The following is an 18130-nucleotide window of genomic DNA, read 5'->3' as shown; positions in this document are numbered from 1 at the left end:
TCAAAAGTCCAGTGAAAGAAGCTCTAAAGTTTCATGAAATATATATATATTGACCTGGGGTGGCACTGAACACTTGAAAGTTGTTTTTGGGGTCGCCCTGAAAAAAGCTTGGGAACCCCTGGGCTAGAGTATTACCCAATACCCCACACTGAAATCTCAGGTTAAAAATAATGAACCTTATCAAGTTTGAATAATAAGAAGATGCCTATATATTTTTATCACAGTGTCATCTCGTGCAGGAATTTGGTTATTGAAGATAAAAATGATATAGTGCAAATACCAATTGAAGAAACCTAACAAGTATTCAAATTGTCCAGTTGTGCAATGCAGATCAGATTTAAAAAAAACATGAAATTGCTCAAATTAATAGATAAATGAATCACATTGACGAAAGGATAAAAATACCTGGTAATCAACATCAGTAGCAATTTCTATCATTGCAATTTGCCATCTATTGCTCTGATGACCATTCCGAGCCCAAGTTGGATTGGCAACATATGGTCTTGTCTTTATATATACAGCAAGAGTACCCATGTCTCCACCATACATATGGTACCAGAATGTAAAACATTTGACATTGGTTACACCATTGGATTGTATCAGAGGCCCAACAATACGAGCCTTTTGACCTATACATAATTTTAAATTTCGGAATTAATACTAACTAAAGTCATCTTTAGTTTGGAGGGAAAAGAACCTTCCTGATTGAGCACCCCGTACCCAATGGGTGATGGGCATGAGATTTGAGAAGGTCATTTTTAAACTGTGATACCAACATAGTTAGTCCAAGACTTGAACTGCTAGACCATTATGTTTAATTCACTAATTTATTTGGTGTAATACAAAAACTAATATGAGGATATGAATGCTCAGTTCACCTGGTTGAGCTGGTGGCGATGATTCAACATACATATAATAACCGTTTTCATTTCCCTGAGTGTGGTCATCTGTTGGTCCTGTACCAGTTGTCGTACCTGGACCTTTATTTCTAAATATGAAAAATACAGATAATTAAATTATTCTAGCATATACTTGAATGTAAAATCTTATCTACTACTTTGTTTTTTATTTTTTGTGCGTCGAGGTGCACACCACACCATACCTTTGCTCCAAAAGAACCAGGAAAAAACTTACAATCAAGAAGCTAATATTTAGAAAGGATAGGAGGCATAGTAAATGTAAAACGTAATACATACTGGTGCTGTTGCTGGTATGGGACACAAGATTGAGTCCCAACTACAATCTCAATAACAACATAAATGTGGACATGAAAATCTACTAAATCATGTACTATGAATAGTGTGGCAATTAACATTATCTAAATAATTTGCATATAACACATCTTAACTACCTCGTCCATACTAAATCTGCAGTAGGGTCATCAATCCAATTACAGGTATCTTGCTCAAAAGTGCAGTTAGATGAGCCATATTGTATGGGAGGTGGTGTGACTACGGGTTCTGGTGTGGTTTGAGGTTGACCAGTTACTTGAGCAGATGAGGGCGAGAGAGAACAAGAGGTAGTTGTAAACTTTATATCATCAAGAGCAATTGATCCTGTGATAAAAAATATTTATTTCGACAGAGTCTAGTTTCTCTGGATAGTAATGTACTGGTACTGACGGTTGTTTGAACTACTTTCATGCAATGTCGCCAAATTGGTAACTTAGGTTGAATTTGAAAATGTGTATTGTATTCAAGGTACACTACACTTCTAATACCATATTAACTGGAATTGCATTAAGTCTGAAGTAAACTCACATGCTGATGACAACATTCACCATAAATAAATATTATACACTTAGCTCTTACGTTTCTCAATGATTAAGTAGGTGAGCTCATTTAATTAATTAATTAATTAATTGGATTCCTGCCAAAAAAGTCGCAAACGATAGAATGTGAGTTGCAACAAACAAAAGTGATAGTTTTTGTTGAGTATGACTTTTAAAAGTTTAGTCTGGAAGGTGTGGTGAATTAGTTGGTCATGTTAGGCTGTTAGCCTAAACATAAACAGTTTATTGAGTTCATTGAAAAAAACATAATAATGAAAGCATTACCTTGAACTCCATCCCTGTTAATAACACCTTCAATAATATATCTCCTATGATTTGTTCCAGAGATGGAGACAGATGCACTTTTCCAAATATTTCCTTGAGATCCTATTAGTCTCCAATGATAATATCTTTAAAACAAGAGATAGAATATAAAGTGATATAATTTATTATTATGTAATCTTAAAAACAAATATAAATCCATCATGTCATTGTGTTCCAGTGTGAATTAGATACATAATCAATTCCTTGTTATAGAAAAATATTATTTAAGAAATGCCAAATTTCATAAGCAGTAAGGGAAGCTAAAATCAGTCTTTTATAGTTTTATACTTTTTTATAGAATTAATTATTGAATATTTTCTTTCCTAATAAAACAAATTTAAAACTCATATCTCATCATATGATGATTATAAATACTAAATTTTTTTATTACAATTGATCATTGTTTATTTGTAGAGTTGATGATGTACATGTGACAAATATTAAAAATTTATCAAAAGACATATGATTTTACAAATTAAAATGTGGTAGAAATGCATTCAGCAAGCAAATTGAAATAAAAAGTCTCTATTCACAATGAGATCATAAATGTAATAAACTTCAAAGATAAAATACTGACACAAGTTTGAACTAGAATGCAATGTGTTGTGTAGATTGCGAGTTTATTGAGTGGCCATGTCATAAAAATTCCTGAAATTTCGCACAAAATTTTAAATGATAAAATCAATGCTTTCATGCGATGTCATATTGTTAAAAATGGATACAGTGAAGAATTATATCTTGAATCCTATTCATACTTGTTTGTTTAATTTTATTCAATGTTTATTTAAGTTTTTCAACTTTATTTGTTACATCTTTAGGGCTAACCAACTATTTACGGTATTGACAAATTTCCTTTGCAGTTTAATATATTTGAAGACTTTATGAACACCATGTACAATAACGTAGCAACAATTATGATCTTTGTAAAAAAACACAACATAGATGATCATGGATAAACCAGGCCTTAATCATAATTAGTGAGTATAAATTTGATAACAGTAAAGTAACAAGAAACATAAAAGTAATATTCTTACATAAATCCTGTGTTAACGCTTTGTTCTGAAACTTGCAAAGTACCAGCATCATCTCCAGCCATGTAATAAGAAAATTGCAAGCATTTCTGAGGACTTGAACTAGATAATGTTTCACTGACCCACCATGCTTTGTCATTCACTTTCCGTCCAGTTTGATCGAGGTATAGGAAATAACCTGAAAAAAAAATAATGATGTTTTATAAAATAATATAAAATATCGTCTACCAGGCATTAATAAAATAAAACAGAAATAGTATCTGATTTTTAGATTTTTTTCAAAAAGTGTAAATTATTACTTTATTGAAAGATGTAAAGTTCTAGTCATCATTATGACAGTTTCATAGGTTTAATGGCAATAATATTTTATATGGAATTAAAAATTCCGTCCATAATTAAAAAATAGAATTATAACAAGACTTGTAAGGTTGTTCAATCTTGTATATCTTGTACAACTGTTACAAAAGTTTACATTACTCTCACATTTTGCCAAAAAGGTCATCCAAAAGTTTGATCAATTAATTTTTATTCATTTCATAAGATGTTGATCAATTTTCAAACGAGAATATCGGTCAGAGACCGATGACTTATCGATCGAAAGTTAAGGCATCCCCAAAACAGCGCTCTTACTCCATAGTGACACCTTGTGTCCCATCACTAATTAAATGATAACTCGCTAATTATACGACATAATTCACCCAAAATCAATAGGCTTCTGGTACGAGATATGATGAATATAGGTGCAAAATCAGGAGCAGATTCAATCTCGCTTTCGTGAGATATCGCGTGCATCTAACAGACAAACAAACAGACAGATAAATACCTATCAACAAACTTACCAATTAAAATCGATAAGTAATAATTGAACAAACTTTTTATGAGTGCTATATACCTTTATCAGTACTAGTTGTCGCATCAATAGTTGGTCCAAGTTCCGGATCAAGTGTTTTACCGCGTAGTTCAGACCAATCGAAATTGTCGAATGCTTTGTCATTGTACCAGATGCATGGAGTAGCGTGGTCAAAATCACAAAGCTGTTGAAATAAATGATATTATAGTCTCTTTCATTGTAGAGCAATTTCATTTGATTATCATTTATGTAACCACAAACACCAACATAGATCATAATGTAACAAAACATCACTAATAGTTAAGGAATATTTAGAAACCTTACAAATACATCATGACTGTAACACCATTGTTTTTCGCGTATTCCCAAAGAATTACAATTTTTGTATTTATGGATAAAATATGTGCACTAAATTTCAATTTTGTTACATTGATGGAGATACTCATTCAAGGAAATACTTCTTGCGTCTCATAAACTAATCCTGTCACATTATGTGCACCTCTTTATACCACTTTTGTATTAGTGGTAGTAGTTTTATTTCATTACAATGTGTAAAGTAAATAATCGATGATGACGAGCATTAATTTATATACAAAAACATTTATCTCAGATGGAGGGTGACAAAAAAAACAGTGGAGTACAGGTAATTAACTACATTGTTTATTTAATGTATGATTGCAGCATGAAATTAGAGAATACATGCTGTTGCAAGGTAACAGACAATGACACCGATTATTCACAATTTTCTCCACCATCCATTATTAACTCTTTCAAGCTAGATAAACAGTTGTGCTGTACAATACATTTATTCCAACTTATTAGCTTTTCTGCTCACAGAATAAATAGACTTATCACTCACAATGTTGCAAGCTTGATTTAATATGAGAACATCATCGATAGCAATGTCACCATAAAAACTTGTGCCCACTGTTCCTTCAAACATAATTCTGTATGGATCTGCAGGTCCATCAAAATGAATCTCAGCTTGTCCTAACAGCCATATATTGCCTTGATTGCCAGACTTGTGCCATACTGCTGGGCCTGGAATAAATATTAGTTTTTAAGTATATAAATGCTGTGATCTTTAATTATATAAAGTTCGATCAATTTTGAGATATATACATAGTATCAAAAAATACTTTGTCATTGAACTAAGAAGAAAATATTTTAGTGGTTGGAGAAAAACAATAACTATTATTTTACCAGCTACAACACCATGTGCAATGTGAACAGAAAGATCCCCAATTGTTGAGCCATACATATGATGATAAAATTGCAAACATTTTGTTGTTGCCTGATCTGGGCCAGGAAATTCGGGTGAATAAAGTCGTGCTTTGTCACCTGCAACCTACAAAACAATAACATTTAACAGAATAAAACAGAACAGCTTTGTTACAACTTGCTTCAATTTTTTTACTGACAGAAAGAAAATTTCTATGTTTGTACAAAAACATACTGCACAAAATCTCAGCTTCAATTAGGAGAAGGGTACAATGTACCAGTCTCAAAACAGATATCTCAAACTATGCATGTGAGAAGCTAAAATATGAAGATTGTCAGTCAAAGTTATGTCAGTCCATACCAGACCTTAATTAATTGTGTCAGATGACTTACATAATAACATAATAATTTTGTCATCTCCATCCACCGAGACAAGTACAACAGGGTTCCTACGTCATTAAAACATTAACTAGAAAACATTTACTGTTTACTAAGTAAACATGACTGGATATCAGTAATTATTACAACATAACATTTTTTACATAACACTGTTTAAATCATCCTACATGAAACAAAAGTATTCAATTGGGGTAATATTTGCATAATAAAAATCTATTCTAAGCTTGAGATGTCATCCTATCCCAGTTACATACGAATCTGCATGAGAACGTTTATTCATATGTTTTTACAACATAGACAATTCGATTTTCGTCATTTTCGTAAAGTCTACATACAATTTCATGGATAAGGATGAGTGAGATCATTTCATTTTAGTTTATTCAAGATAATGTTTACTGTTCAACACTTTGATGTTATGATTATCTTGTGTTATATACCAATTTGAAAAAAAATGATTTTATGGAAATAGAATGAGTGATACGAACACCTCATATTTAGTGGTGGGATTCAAATTTTTGTCATCCGGTTCCATCATAGAAGTCATATTTTTCGGCCGGTTCTGTTATGTTTTTTAGTAATGCTAACCGGTTCGCTGATTTCATACAATTCCGCGAGACGGTTCTAAGGAACCGGTGCGAACCGGCTGAATCCCACTACTGATCATATTGTTACACAATCATTGTTTTTACATCATTCCATACTGAATAATCAAGCCACCTGGTTTACTTTATGAAATCAAAATCTCTAAATAGTTCTACATACCCTTGGACTGGATGACTCAATATAGAGATAGTGACCATATGCAGTTTGTAGAGAGTGATCATATTCAGGCCCAGTGTCCTGTGATGTCGTTGTGAGGGTCGACCAACTCCATGTGAAATCTCCACTACTATCTGTATCCCAGCCACAAAAATCATTTTTTTCAAAATCACATAAAGCAGCATTCTTAATGTAAAAATTTAAAAATAAATACTATGAAATAAGAAAATACAGTTAAATTACAATATGAAAGTATTATAGATATGAAATAAAGAACATTCTTTTCTATTATATCAATATATCAAACTATTCCTGAATAGAAGTCAAGTAATAAAAGTATGATTTAATTTTATATTTAAATTTGAATTACAATAAATAACCAAAAAATGTATAAAACAAGCAACTGGTAATTAAAATCAATAGTATTCTTTATAACATCAAATCCTAATTCACATATTAAATATTGCAATATATACCTCAGGACATGTTCCATCAGTTTTAGAAACATCATCAATAGCAATATCAGACATATGATATCCACCCAAAGTTCCTTCAAATACCATATGGAATTCAGATCTGGTGTTGACATTTATCTGTTGCAATTAACACAAGAATAAAATAGCAAAAAATGAAACCAAGTACACATTGTAACAATAAGCAGAAAAATGACCATTTAAAATTCATCAATCCAATCAAAATTGCTACTTGGTCATAGCGAATCAAAATGGTATGGCTCAAACAAAAATCAGCATAGTGATTTGGTATGAAACACTACTCACAAAATGAAAATAAATATTAAAGGTGATACAAACCATAGCAGGAAGCCAGTATTTTCCCTGAGTTCCATGACGAGCCCAAACAGGATCTCTAAGAGTATCTTCCGTTTTTACATAAACCCTTAAATAGTTGACCTCAGAACCATGCATCAAATACCAGAATCGAAAACAGATAGGACCTTCAAAATTTTATAAATAATAAATTATTCCAGCATTTACATTACTTTTTCTATTTCTACGCAGCCAAGTATTAGAGTGCTCTTATACAACTTACCTAATTCAAATGTCAAATTTTGCAAATGCACACAGAAGAATATTCTTCAACGCATGATTATAAAAAAGCTTAAAAATTCACCTGTAGTTAGTAGTGGTGGACTGACAAACCATGCGATGTCATTAGGTACATTAGGAGGGGAACTTTCCATATACATGTAATAACCCCCAACACAATCTATTTTGAACCCACTGACGTGGTTTGACTCAGGAACTCTCAAATCCGGATTGTCAGATCTGAAAAAGCAAGTATATATCTAAATTACACGCTTAGCATGCATTTCTTATTGGTAAATAAGAGTAACATTCATAAATTACCAATTATGAGTGGCACGAAGAGCATGATTGCCCCTGAAAAACTTTCCAGACACTTTGTTGTTGCAGGATATACACGTAACCACAGGTGATTTAAAGCTACATAGATAAACCTTGTTCATGCATTAAAACAAATGGAACTTCGAACTAATTTTTACTCAGAATTGATAACTATATGGCATGCAATGTGATTACAATGTATTAATGTTGTATGCACCAAATCACAGCAAATGGTTGCAGGAGAGAATTAATGAAAATGATAACCATTATTGTTATGTTTTACGTTTATTAATACCGGTATGAAGTACCCCAAAATAATTCAAATTCATCCTCACTATCACTGTCAAATTCCCAAAAGAGATCTTTCTAGTCCTCCAATGTATATATGCGATCAGTGTTTCGCGTGTATTAGTCAAATTTTTAGTGCGATCAAAGTTATGCACATATAAGCCAACCCCTTAGTTTGGCAACTTTTTTTTAGTTCAAAGCTCGGCTTATATGCGAGAATATATGGTACCTTCCAATACAAGCATTATCCCAAAGTGAACTTCCCGAGTTTGTTGCATATGAATAAGCAGCACACAATGGTTGAATGCCACATTCTGCTGCACAAAGATCTTCATCATCTTCAGTAAACCTGAAATGAAATTGTGTTACACACATTTCCATTTAAGATTTTCAAATTTTACAGATCAGAGGCACGTTGAAAACAATATTCTGGCCTATGAAACATATACACCAATGTTTTATATTTTGAATTGACTTGACAACCCTTCTGACTTGAAGATTTTGCTTTGCATTCTTATGACCTTAAAATTTCAATAATGTCAATCATGTAATCTAAACACAGAATATAACTCCAATTAAACAAGAAACTTACTCACAATACTAACATTTTTTAAAATATACATACCATAACTATAAATGATTATGGTACAATAAGAATTGTTTGCATTGTTTATTTAGTTTACTAAACCTCGAATCCTGAATGTGCAGAGTGAATTGATCAGAAGTAGTAGAAAATTTAATAACTCATAGTAAACTAATCTTACGTCCCAAAATAAAAGGTGTCTGGTGGTTTGACATTGTTTGGATGATCGATCAGTCCATACATTGAGTTCATATTTTCCACCCTATTGTAACAGACATCTGAAATTATAATGGTTTTTCTATTAATATGACTGATCTGGCCCCATAGGAAAAATTTTAGTTCTGTTATAGCTCTCTAAAGTTTTATTTTCATTTACTTTAAAAGCATGCTCTTACTTCCAACAGTATGATCATGTTCTGGTCCAGTATATTCAGTGGTAGTTGCACCAAAGTGTCGAGTCCAATCCATATCATCATCCCTTGAATTTAACCAACCACAAATTGTTTGTTCAAAATCGCAATCAAATTCGCCAAGTACTGAAATTTGATAATTAGTTAGTAAAGTTACAACTGAAAAGTGAAATTCAACTGAAGCAACATAAAAAATAGTCAAAAAATAGAGAGACAATATTTTTAGCACATTAAAATGTAACAAATACAAGTTTGTCACTGTCAAGGTTTAAAAATGAACAGACAGATATTTTGTGCGACAAACAATTCTACAATTTATATTTCTCTTCATCATTTAACTTAATCATAATAAATATTTTGTTCTATAAATTTTGTTCCCAACAGTAACTGTAATGTCAGAACATTTTCAGTAATCATTAATTTTTGTGTGTGAATTTATTATAGATCAATTTATTGCATTGTATTGGGAATATTTTAGTCAACATAGAATAAGTTGTGCATCCTGGTCTAGATTATTGAAAATTTTTTTTTAGAAAATCATTTATTTTTATCCTCCTCAATCAGTTTTTGTTGAATTTGAAAATCTACTTTAATATTTGGTTAATTTAAACATTTTAAAAAACACTTTGAAGCAAGCAAATAAAAGTAAAAGATATTTACTAGTAGACTCTTTGAAACTTGAATCCTGATGTAGAAGGTCTGTATTATCTTCTTGGGAAATTTTTAGTCTGTATCCTTGATGACGTATATAATGATTCGGGAAATTGTATGATTCATAAACAGTGTAATCCTACAAAAACAAGAGTAAGATGTTTATTTATAAATTTTATGAGCTCTTATATACAAAATTCACAACACTACAGGTTATTTATGCTGTTCTTTACTATCTAACTCTTGCTACAGCATCCTTGCATTATACATGCATTGCATTGTAATGTCGTATCAGTCTCGCAGAAACCCAACAGATAAGAACTTCATTCAATACTTAATTTTATTTTGCAAATTATCAATTTGTGAACCACAAGATAGACTTGAAAGCTACCAGTACCAATTTTGAAATAGTGTAATAATTCATAAATTTTCTTTTTTAATAATTCATATTTTATTGTATGGTACAAATAACTTACCGGTACTATTATTTTATAAACATGATCTGAAAATTGTAATATATGAACCCTTTAACAGCAGTAAAATGTGACGATGCTATAAAAGAGAAGCATGTAGATTTTTACCTGGAAGAACATATCTTTTCTTGGCCAAAATGTAGCATCTTCCAAAAAAAGGTTTGTTTCTTCGTATGGACTCAAGAGCAAATTGTAGCTAGATTGTCTCAAAAAATATTTTGGATTCATTTCAGATTCAAAAGAAACTGTCCCAGAAATGCCTCGAATGCCAGGTGAAACCAGAAAAAATCTTGACCCACTCAAGTCATCAACAATATAGGCCTCATTTTTATCATTCACACCCATTGTATATGTTGGGTAATTGTAAGAGAAAAACAAATATGGTCCATTCCTCACTAAAACGGCTTGAGTCGGTGCACCTATATGAAAAAATAACCATATAGAATAAAAGAAGAAGAATGTAATATTGTGTATCAATAAAATACAACATCTGTAAAATGTATACTGTATAAAATTTTAACAGGAGACAGTTGCTAAAGATAGCCTATATTTTATACATCCACATAAATACTACCAAGACAACAAACATGCAATATTTAATATTGAATAATTCCGTCACACATGTATGAGTGATTTGATATTTTTTCAAATATTTTGTTATCAAGCTGACACTATATCAACATACTTCTTAAAATAACGCTAACGGCTCAAATCAAATTTTCAAGTTTTCTGATATAGTTACAACCAAATTTTTGATGATCTATTAAATAATAAAAACTGAAAAATATTAAAACAAAATAACCTTCACAATATCCCAGACTCATGACAATGTCATCAACTGCAATCACACCATTGTCACCTATGCCCAATACAGTTTCAAGTACAATCTGTTTGTTAGAAATTGAAAAAAAACTTATAAATAAATACTTGAATAAAATAAATAAATAAATTATTGTAGCTAATAACATGAAAATTAAAATAATAATTCAAAATAAATTAAAATATTAACCCAAGTTAAGACTAATACCATATCCATTGATACCATTACAGCACAATATGATGAATTTATATTTGTTTGAATTGATATTCAGTCCCAAAATCTTTATCTTGTGAATGTGATGCTAACATGATCAGGATAATGCTCCAGCTACTGAAACAGCACCAAGCAGAGACACCAAATAGAGATATTAATTGAAGTAAATTTATTCATATTACTCTGTAATCAGATGAAGTGTAATTAACTCCTATTTGCCCTTGCAACCACCTGTCCCCATGATCACCTTCCAGTGACCATATTCTTGATCTTGTGAGTGATCGATCCTCCAATGCAACAACCAATGCACCTATATTCTCTCCACTCATGTAAAACCTGAAATATGAGTGAAAAAATTAATCTAAATATGAATCACAACTGTATCCAGCTGCAAAAAATATAAATAATAACTTTTTCTTCATTCAATTCTATTTCTACATCAAATGTTAACTTTTCTCCCATTCAAAAGAAAAGGAAAGATAAGTAACTTAGACATGTTACTCATCAAAATGCATATGTGTCAAATCAATCAATGTCTTTGAACTTCGAAATAATGCAATTGTTATTTGACCAGATTAACTTTACATTTGTAAGTGAATATTTTACCAGAAACTAAAACACTTGGCATCATCTGTGGTTGCAGGAACAACAATTGAAGTGATTCTTGCAACTTCTCCTTTCTTGCGATTGATGGGTGACACAAATAAATAAAGTCCTTAATTCAAAAAAAATATATAATAATATTAATGTAATGATCCTTCCAGTAATGCTTAATTTGCTAAACTGAGTGAGTAGCTTGCCAATACAGTTTAAAGCAAAACTGTTCACTCAGTGACCCTGTCTGTCATAGATGGCTTTTATATTCATAAAAAAATATACACATTTCTGATCATATGTTTACACAGTTTCACTTGAAAATGATTTCAGACAAAGAGCCAGAATATATTTCCAATTGTTCCAATATTTATATATATCAATAAAAACAAGATGAATATATTGAGAAAAAATTATACATGGTATAACAAGAGTGGATCTAAAAATCACACTCAATATTGTGTTATACATTATAATATCAATCACTAATTACCTTGGTCTGTACCAGTTGTATGATCACTGGATGGTCCCAAACCACCAGAATCACTGCCTTTCGATTGAGTCCAATAAAAATCTGCACCACCGTCATGTGCCCAACCACATAAACCCGCTTCAAAATCACAGGTTCCTAAAGCAAAAGAAGATATTAAACTTAAAATTGGTTCAGAAAACAATTCGTTTTCTGAAGAAAAAGTTTCTGATGTGATAAGAACTTCTTACCATGATATAAAATTATTCCTTATCCAAACAAAACACATACCTAATGGAGAGCAGCTTTGTGCAAAAATTGTCACATCATCAATGGCCATATCACTTGTAAAGCTTGGTCCAATAACTCCTTCAACAATCACTGTATAAGAATTTCCAGTAGGTGCTGTGACATTCATATCAGCTTGCCACCAAAGATCTCCCCAGTTATCAGAAATTGACCATAATTTTGTTTCAGCTGAGTTTACAACTTGATATACATTCAAAGTACCTAGATAATTATGTTATGATTTAATAATAGTTTTCTATACATGCCTGACGGTAGGATTAATATGCTAAGTATTGGAAATCAGCTCATCATCGTCCATGTAGTTAATTTGAACTAGATTAACAGATTTAAGACTTGTAAAGAATGATTGATTATCTAATGCAGGTGTGTGCAACCTTTAATACAGGCGGGCCAGATGCAAATAACTGGGTGAAACCACAGGCCACACCTTATTTAACATAGGCTTTTTAATAGTTGCAGACACAAAAATTTAGGTTATTGGTATTATGAGATGCGTTATTCGCTTTGCACAAGCTCACTGTTAGGGCATTGTAAAGTCATAGGAAATTAAGTAAACTCAGGTATCAGGGCATAAGCTTGGCAACTCAGAGGGTTGGAGTTACTTGCACATACCAGATTAAACTTATTTAAAAACTCGTTTCGCGGGCCTCACAATTTTTTCTTTTGGGTCGCATTTGGCCCACGGGCCAAAGGTTGCACACTCCTGATTTAAAGCATGAATATGCAAATGATTGTTAACCACTTTCTCCAACCTAAAATATAGCAGTAGATGGCTAATTAATTCTTAGGTAGCATTCTACTGTAATGGCGTCATTATATTAATAACAACTCCATTGTAAAATATTGATGTGAAATAATGCTGTAAATAATAATGCTAACAAACAACTGCTGTAAACTGACCCATAGTATCACCATAAGCATGGTAAAACAATCGAAAGCAATTTCCATCAGTGGATGATGTGTAAGGTCCAAACTCCAATCTTCCAGTTGCACCTTCAAATACATTGGTCGATACTGAACTTTCTGTGTACATGTAGTATCCTGGAGAAATAAAATTCATTAATACACATACTAATACATTATTTCTCATGTTAAATTTATCAAATGTTGTGATGCATAATTTGAGTGATAATAAGATCAAAGGATAAAAGCAGCTATTTATGTCAAACTATATGTCACAGGGTATAAAATAATATCAAATTTATGAACACGTTTAAGTGATTGTCATGGTTTTGTATGAAGCTTAAACTACATCTGGAGTGTTTATTGTGATTGAGCGTGTATATTTCAAGTTAACATTTGCAAACAATTGTAAATTCAATGACAATGATTCATATTAATTAGATTAATAATAAATGCATCCTTAAGAAACTCATCAGTACAAACTCAAAAACAATGTCTTTACAGTGAAAAATTCTGGCACACACTATACGATGCAGGCTGTCTAATGCCATATACCACTTATTACCTGCACTTGTCCCAAGTGTGTGATCTACTGACGGACCAGTATTGGCAGATGTTGTTGCTCCGTTAAATCGAATCCAGTTGAAGTTATCATTCGATTTTTGTACATAGCATGGCGTTGCAGCGCTTTCAAAATCACATGTCGTGATTGATGCTATTAACATAAAAATTTAATAAAATATGTATGAATTTTACTAGAAAAGATCAGTCTGTTTATAACAAAATAGTATAGAACACTTACATGTACATTGCCCTGCTGTTAACTTGATATCATCAATAGCTATATCGGAGAAGCTGGGCTGACCGATAACTCCTTCTATCATAATCTACAGGAAACAAGAAAGACAAAACAGTATCAACACTTGGTATTACATAAGCTATAACCTGCTCAATACAAAGAAATTATTAGCTCATATTCAACGCAATAAATATGAATTATTCTATTTGATTCACTTAAACACTTTATAAAATGAACTTAACTCTGAATTAAAAAAATTCTTAAGACATTCATACAAGGCATATAAATTAGTAGGCCGAAGGTGGCGCTATGTGAAGAATTAGTTTTGTATTCTTTCCTCAAAATATGCACCCAGAGATGCTTTAATAAGATAATATCCTCGTGTTATCATTTTCAAATTTGCAGGTATTCAAACCAAACTCATCAACTTTTATCTCAATATTCAAGAACTGTTAGATATTCATTATTTTTGAAGATGAAGTTGCATAATTTTATATATAAAAAACAATAATTGAATTTTTACCGAATAACTTCCAGTTATTGAAATGTCAATTGCACCTCTCCACCATTTATCCCCTTGCGTACTAGATCGAGACCATTTAGCATCAGTAAGAACCGAACCTTGTTTTAGATACACATTCAGAGTTCCAATTGTGCTTCCATGCATATGATACCTTGATAATAATAGGCAACAAAATTAAAAACCTACTGTAATATACTACTGTTCTATTTTCATGTTTCTCTTACCTGCTGTCAATGTTACTAGGGTGCTTGACAATTTGTTCCAAACAATGCTCTGGACCACGGATGTCTCCGGGCCAGAAAAAATTCATTTTTCCCATGTACACAAATTAAAAAATTCTCACAATGAAATGGCTATCACTTAGCCTCACAGTAATAAAGGCACCGGGCAAAACAGCGAAAGATTTAACAAAGCAGACGCAAGAGCAAAAATATATGGAATTGTACCCATGTGTACACCTTTCTAAAGATTAGGATTAGGATTCAATGCTTGATGGGTACAAATATGGGACCTCCAGAAGTATGTGCACCAAGATGGCACACAACCTGAACATAGTATGTGTACCAGGTTGGGGTTCAGGTTGTGCGATATCTTAGTGCACATACTTCGGGAGCGCCCAAATATAAGTGTTGTCAAAAACCACACTGAATGTCTTGGAGGGCGGATTCTGGCCTGAGGGACGACTGTTGAACACAATTTCTACACAATTAGTTACAGAGATATGTCATGCTGCAGCATAATCTGATAGTTTGATTCGATGGCATCAGTTGTTATACATGTTAGATCAAAGTCCTGATCACTTGTCTAAAAGGGAAAGAGTACCAAAAGAGAAGTGTACGAAACCACTGACTTATTTCATACATGCCAAATAAATTCCAAACACAATTTGAATGAATACTGCCAAACCTCAATGGAGCAGAGTGTCATTCCACAAGACCAAAGTTCTTAGAAAGAAATTAGTATGAAAATTTTGTTGACAAGAAGAACTTAAATATCTCAATATTTCAGTTTACATACCAGAATTCTAAACAGTTTGTTCCTCCGCTTGATGTTACTGACGGACTCAGTAATCCTGCCTTTGCATTAGCTGGCATTCCGGCTGAATTGGTGTAGACATACCCACCTTAAAATTTTTATAAGTAAAATTATAAATCAAGGTTACAAGTCTTTATATACCACTTATACACCTGATGGTCAAAAATGAATTTCTACAAATGTTTGTCTTTAACTAAGCTTATATTTCGTACTTTTAATAAATTTGGGTAAGTAGGTTTTGCTCGTCTTTCCAGCCTTTATGTCGCCTTTGTGTTATTTTAAAATTATAGTATATTACCCACCAAAACCAGACCAAAGTTTAATCATCAAAATGCCCTTCCGTTCAGCCCCAAAAACGCATGCCGAAGCGATGGAGCGTTAGAGGAATAGGAAAAAAGTTGGTTCCATAAAAATTTCATATCTTACACTTAGATTGGTGCGAACAATAATTCTTACCTTGTCCGTTTCCGTGATCACCAGCGGGACCAGTTCCACTATTTGCCGTTGTACCTGTCTTTCGAGTCCAATCAAAATAAGAAGAATCTGTTGCTGAATATTGGGTATAACTGCACAATCCAGCGTTAAAATTGCAATCTGCTGCCGTGGTTTGAGCTTGGGAACCTGTAGCAATATACAAAATTAGGATCATAAATTTTAACAATATGATAAATAAGGGACAGTATCGCTCGTCTGCGAAGTAAAAATACGGGTTCGCCACATTCCTAATAATCCAACGTAAATTCGCATGATAAAATTCTGCCTGAGAAACTCGCTGAAAGAACTAATGTCCCTCGCAGCTCACGTCGACCTGTCTATGAATACTGAACAATGGACTGGCAGAATAAATGTATAATCGGCTTTATTCTCCCGTTTCAAAGTATGCAAGTCCCCGTTCGTTTCTTCCGATTAATTAATATGACCTGCGGCCATCAAGTCCATGCATTGAAACGACTGATTGGTCCATCTTATGGACTTTCCACTTCCCAAAACGGATATGAAATCTTAAGTAGTTTAATCTAGACAGGATGAAGGTTTGCCTCGGGAGTATTTCATTTATTTTTTTTGCCCAAATTAACTTTCGATGTTTTAATTGAGCAAAGATTTTCGATAAAAGGAATTGTAGTATTAACTGAATATTTATCTATATATGATTCGCTTTCTGATGTATGCTCTTGCGCATGTTTAATATAAATTCTTAATATTATTATTACACACCTTTGCAAACAGCCAAAACACAGAATAAAGCAAAGAAAATCTTTCTCCTCCAACTGTCGGCTTTCATGTTCCAATGCTTGACCGCCATATTTTTTTGTGTTTTTATGTCGATAAATTAGCGAATCTTTTTAGTGCAGTCAATAAATACGAGTAGTGCTTTAATATAATAAATACCATAAACTTTTGCAATATATTAGTTTGATAATAGTAGGAGCCTAGTTGTCGCTTTAAAAGAAAAGTAGTCGCTTAACCACTGGTTTACGGAAGCTAAATTTAACTTAAAAAAGCAACATTGAAAAAATATAGGTAATGTCCACATTCATAGACACCTCTTTTAGGAGAAAATCGACTAGACCTAGAAATTGTCATATCGGAATGCGTCATTTACGATCGTATATTGGACCGACTGTAATTAGCTGTTTTATAAAATTGAGGGCTTGCTTATGACTACATTTTGGACTAAACATATTCATTACTCTTTATGAATTAGGTATTTTAGGTATTATGAATTAGGGATTTGTATGGCTAAAAAAAGTTTGCTCATTGTTCTTTACTCATTTTACAATTCCCAACCTAACCCATAGAGCTGCTCTGCAACTTTGGCTTTATGCATAATATGGCTATACCGGACCAGGGACCAGAAAAATTACCATAAATATATAAAACACATAACAGATTTCTGTTTATAGCTGACCAGAAATTTCTCCCGATATAAAATTGTAAACCACGAAATTTTACTATTTTACACGCTGATAAATCGACCCAGAAACTGCCCTTAGCTGCAATAAACATCACAACAATATTGTCCCACGCATTGTCAGACTAAAGTTTGTGTATACCAAAAAATCCGCGTGTTCGCTTGTACCAGGATGTCTATTGATATAATTACACATTAATAAGAAGAGAACACTAATCAAACAACATTAGATCAGTCTGTATCAATCGCAAGTTGCTAAAAATTAACTGCATATCATCAGAGACCCATCAGTATTGATTTGACCCACAGCGTAAACTAAATGCATCGGACTTGTTCGGGTAAAACAAACAATTTATTTACAATGTTGCGCCATCGTTTTAAATATATTAATCATCATTATGAACATGCATAAAGGTCTTTAAAATATGC

At 32.4% G+C, this 18130-nt stretch overlaps 1 protein-coding gene across 1 annotated transcript; it reads right to left on the bottom strand.

The window, feature by feature from the left end:
* Positions 1-363: 363 nt before the first annotated feature.
* Positions 364-17175, bottom strand: LOC120346521 (MAM and LDL-receptor class A domain-containing protein 1-like). The gene is made up of 29 exons (XM_078115231.1): positions 17005-17175; positions 16246-16410; positions 15772-15877; positions 14755-14905; positions 14235-14319; positions 13998-14147; positions 13430-13570; positions 12512-12730; positions 12245-12379; positions 11764-11872; positions 11340-11493; positions 10927-11011; positions 10233-10543; positions 9661-9790; positions 8986-9126; positions 8772-8868; positions 8237-8356; positions 7487-7641; positions 7168-7310; positions 6832-6948; positions 6359-6541; positions 5180-5324; positions 4836-5017; positions 4019-4160; positions 3130-3304; positions 2057-2181; positions 1352-1556; positions 879-988; positions 364-629 (listed from the first exon to the last, which is right to left on the bottom strand). The coding sequence occupies exons 1-29, from the start codon at positions 17090-17092 to the stop codon at positions 364-366; spliced, it is 4335 nt and encodes a 1444-aa protein (XP_077971357.1). The 5' UTR covers positions 17093-17175.
* Between the last annotated feature and the right edge of the window lie 955 nt (positions 17176-18130).

Source organism: Styela clava, chromosome 8 (assembly GCF_964204865.1).
Source record: "Styela clava chromosome 8, kaStyClav1.hap1.2, whole genome shotgun sequence".
Classification (NCBI taxonomy): Eukaryota; Metazoa; Chordata; class Ascidiacea; order Stolidobranchia; family Styelidae; genus Styela; species Styela clava.
The sequence above is the reverse complement of the archived record's forward strand: the minus strand, read 5'-3'. Positions and strand labels throughout refer to the sequence as shown.

What these genes read in the sequence shown, in the direction of transcription:
- LOC120346521 (XM_078115231.1), bottom strand. Translation starts at nt 17,092, where the DNA reads ATGGCGGTCAAGCATTGGAACATGAAAGCCGACAGTTGGAGGAGAAAG. An exon ending in GAAAAGATATGTTCTTCCAG is followed by an intron (nt 9,791 to 10,232) that starts GTAAAAATCTAC and finishes TTGTTTTTGTAG; the next exon opens with GATTACACTGTTTATGAATC. An exon ending in TCCACCACTACTAACTACAG is followed by an intron (nt 7,311 to 7,486) that starts GTGAATTTTTAA and finishes AAAATTTTGAAG; the next exon opens with GTCCTATCTGTTTTCGATTC.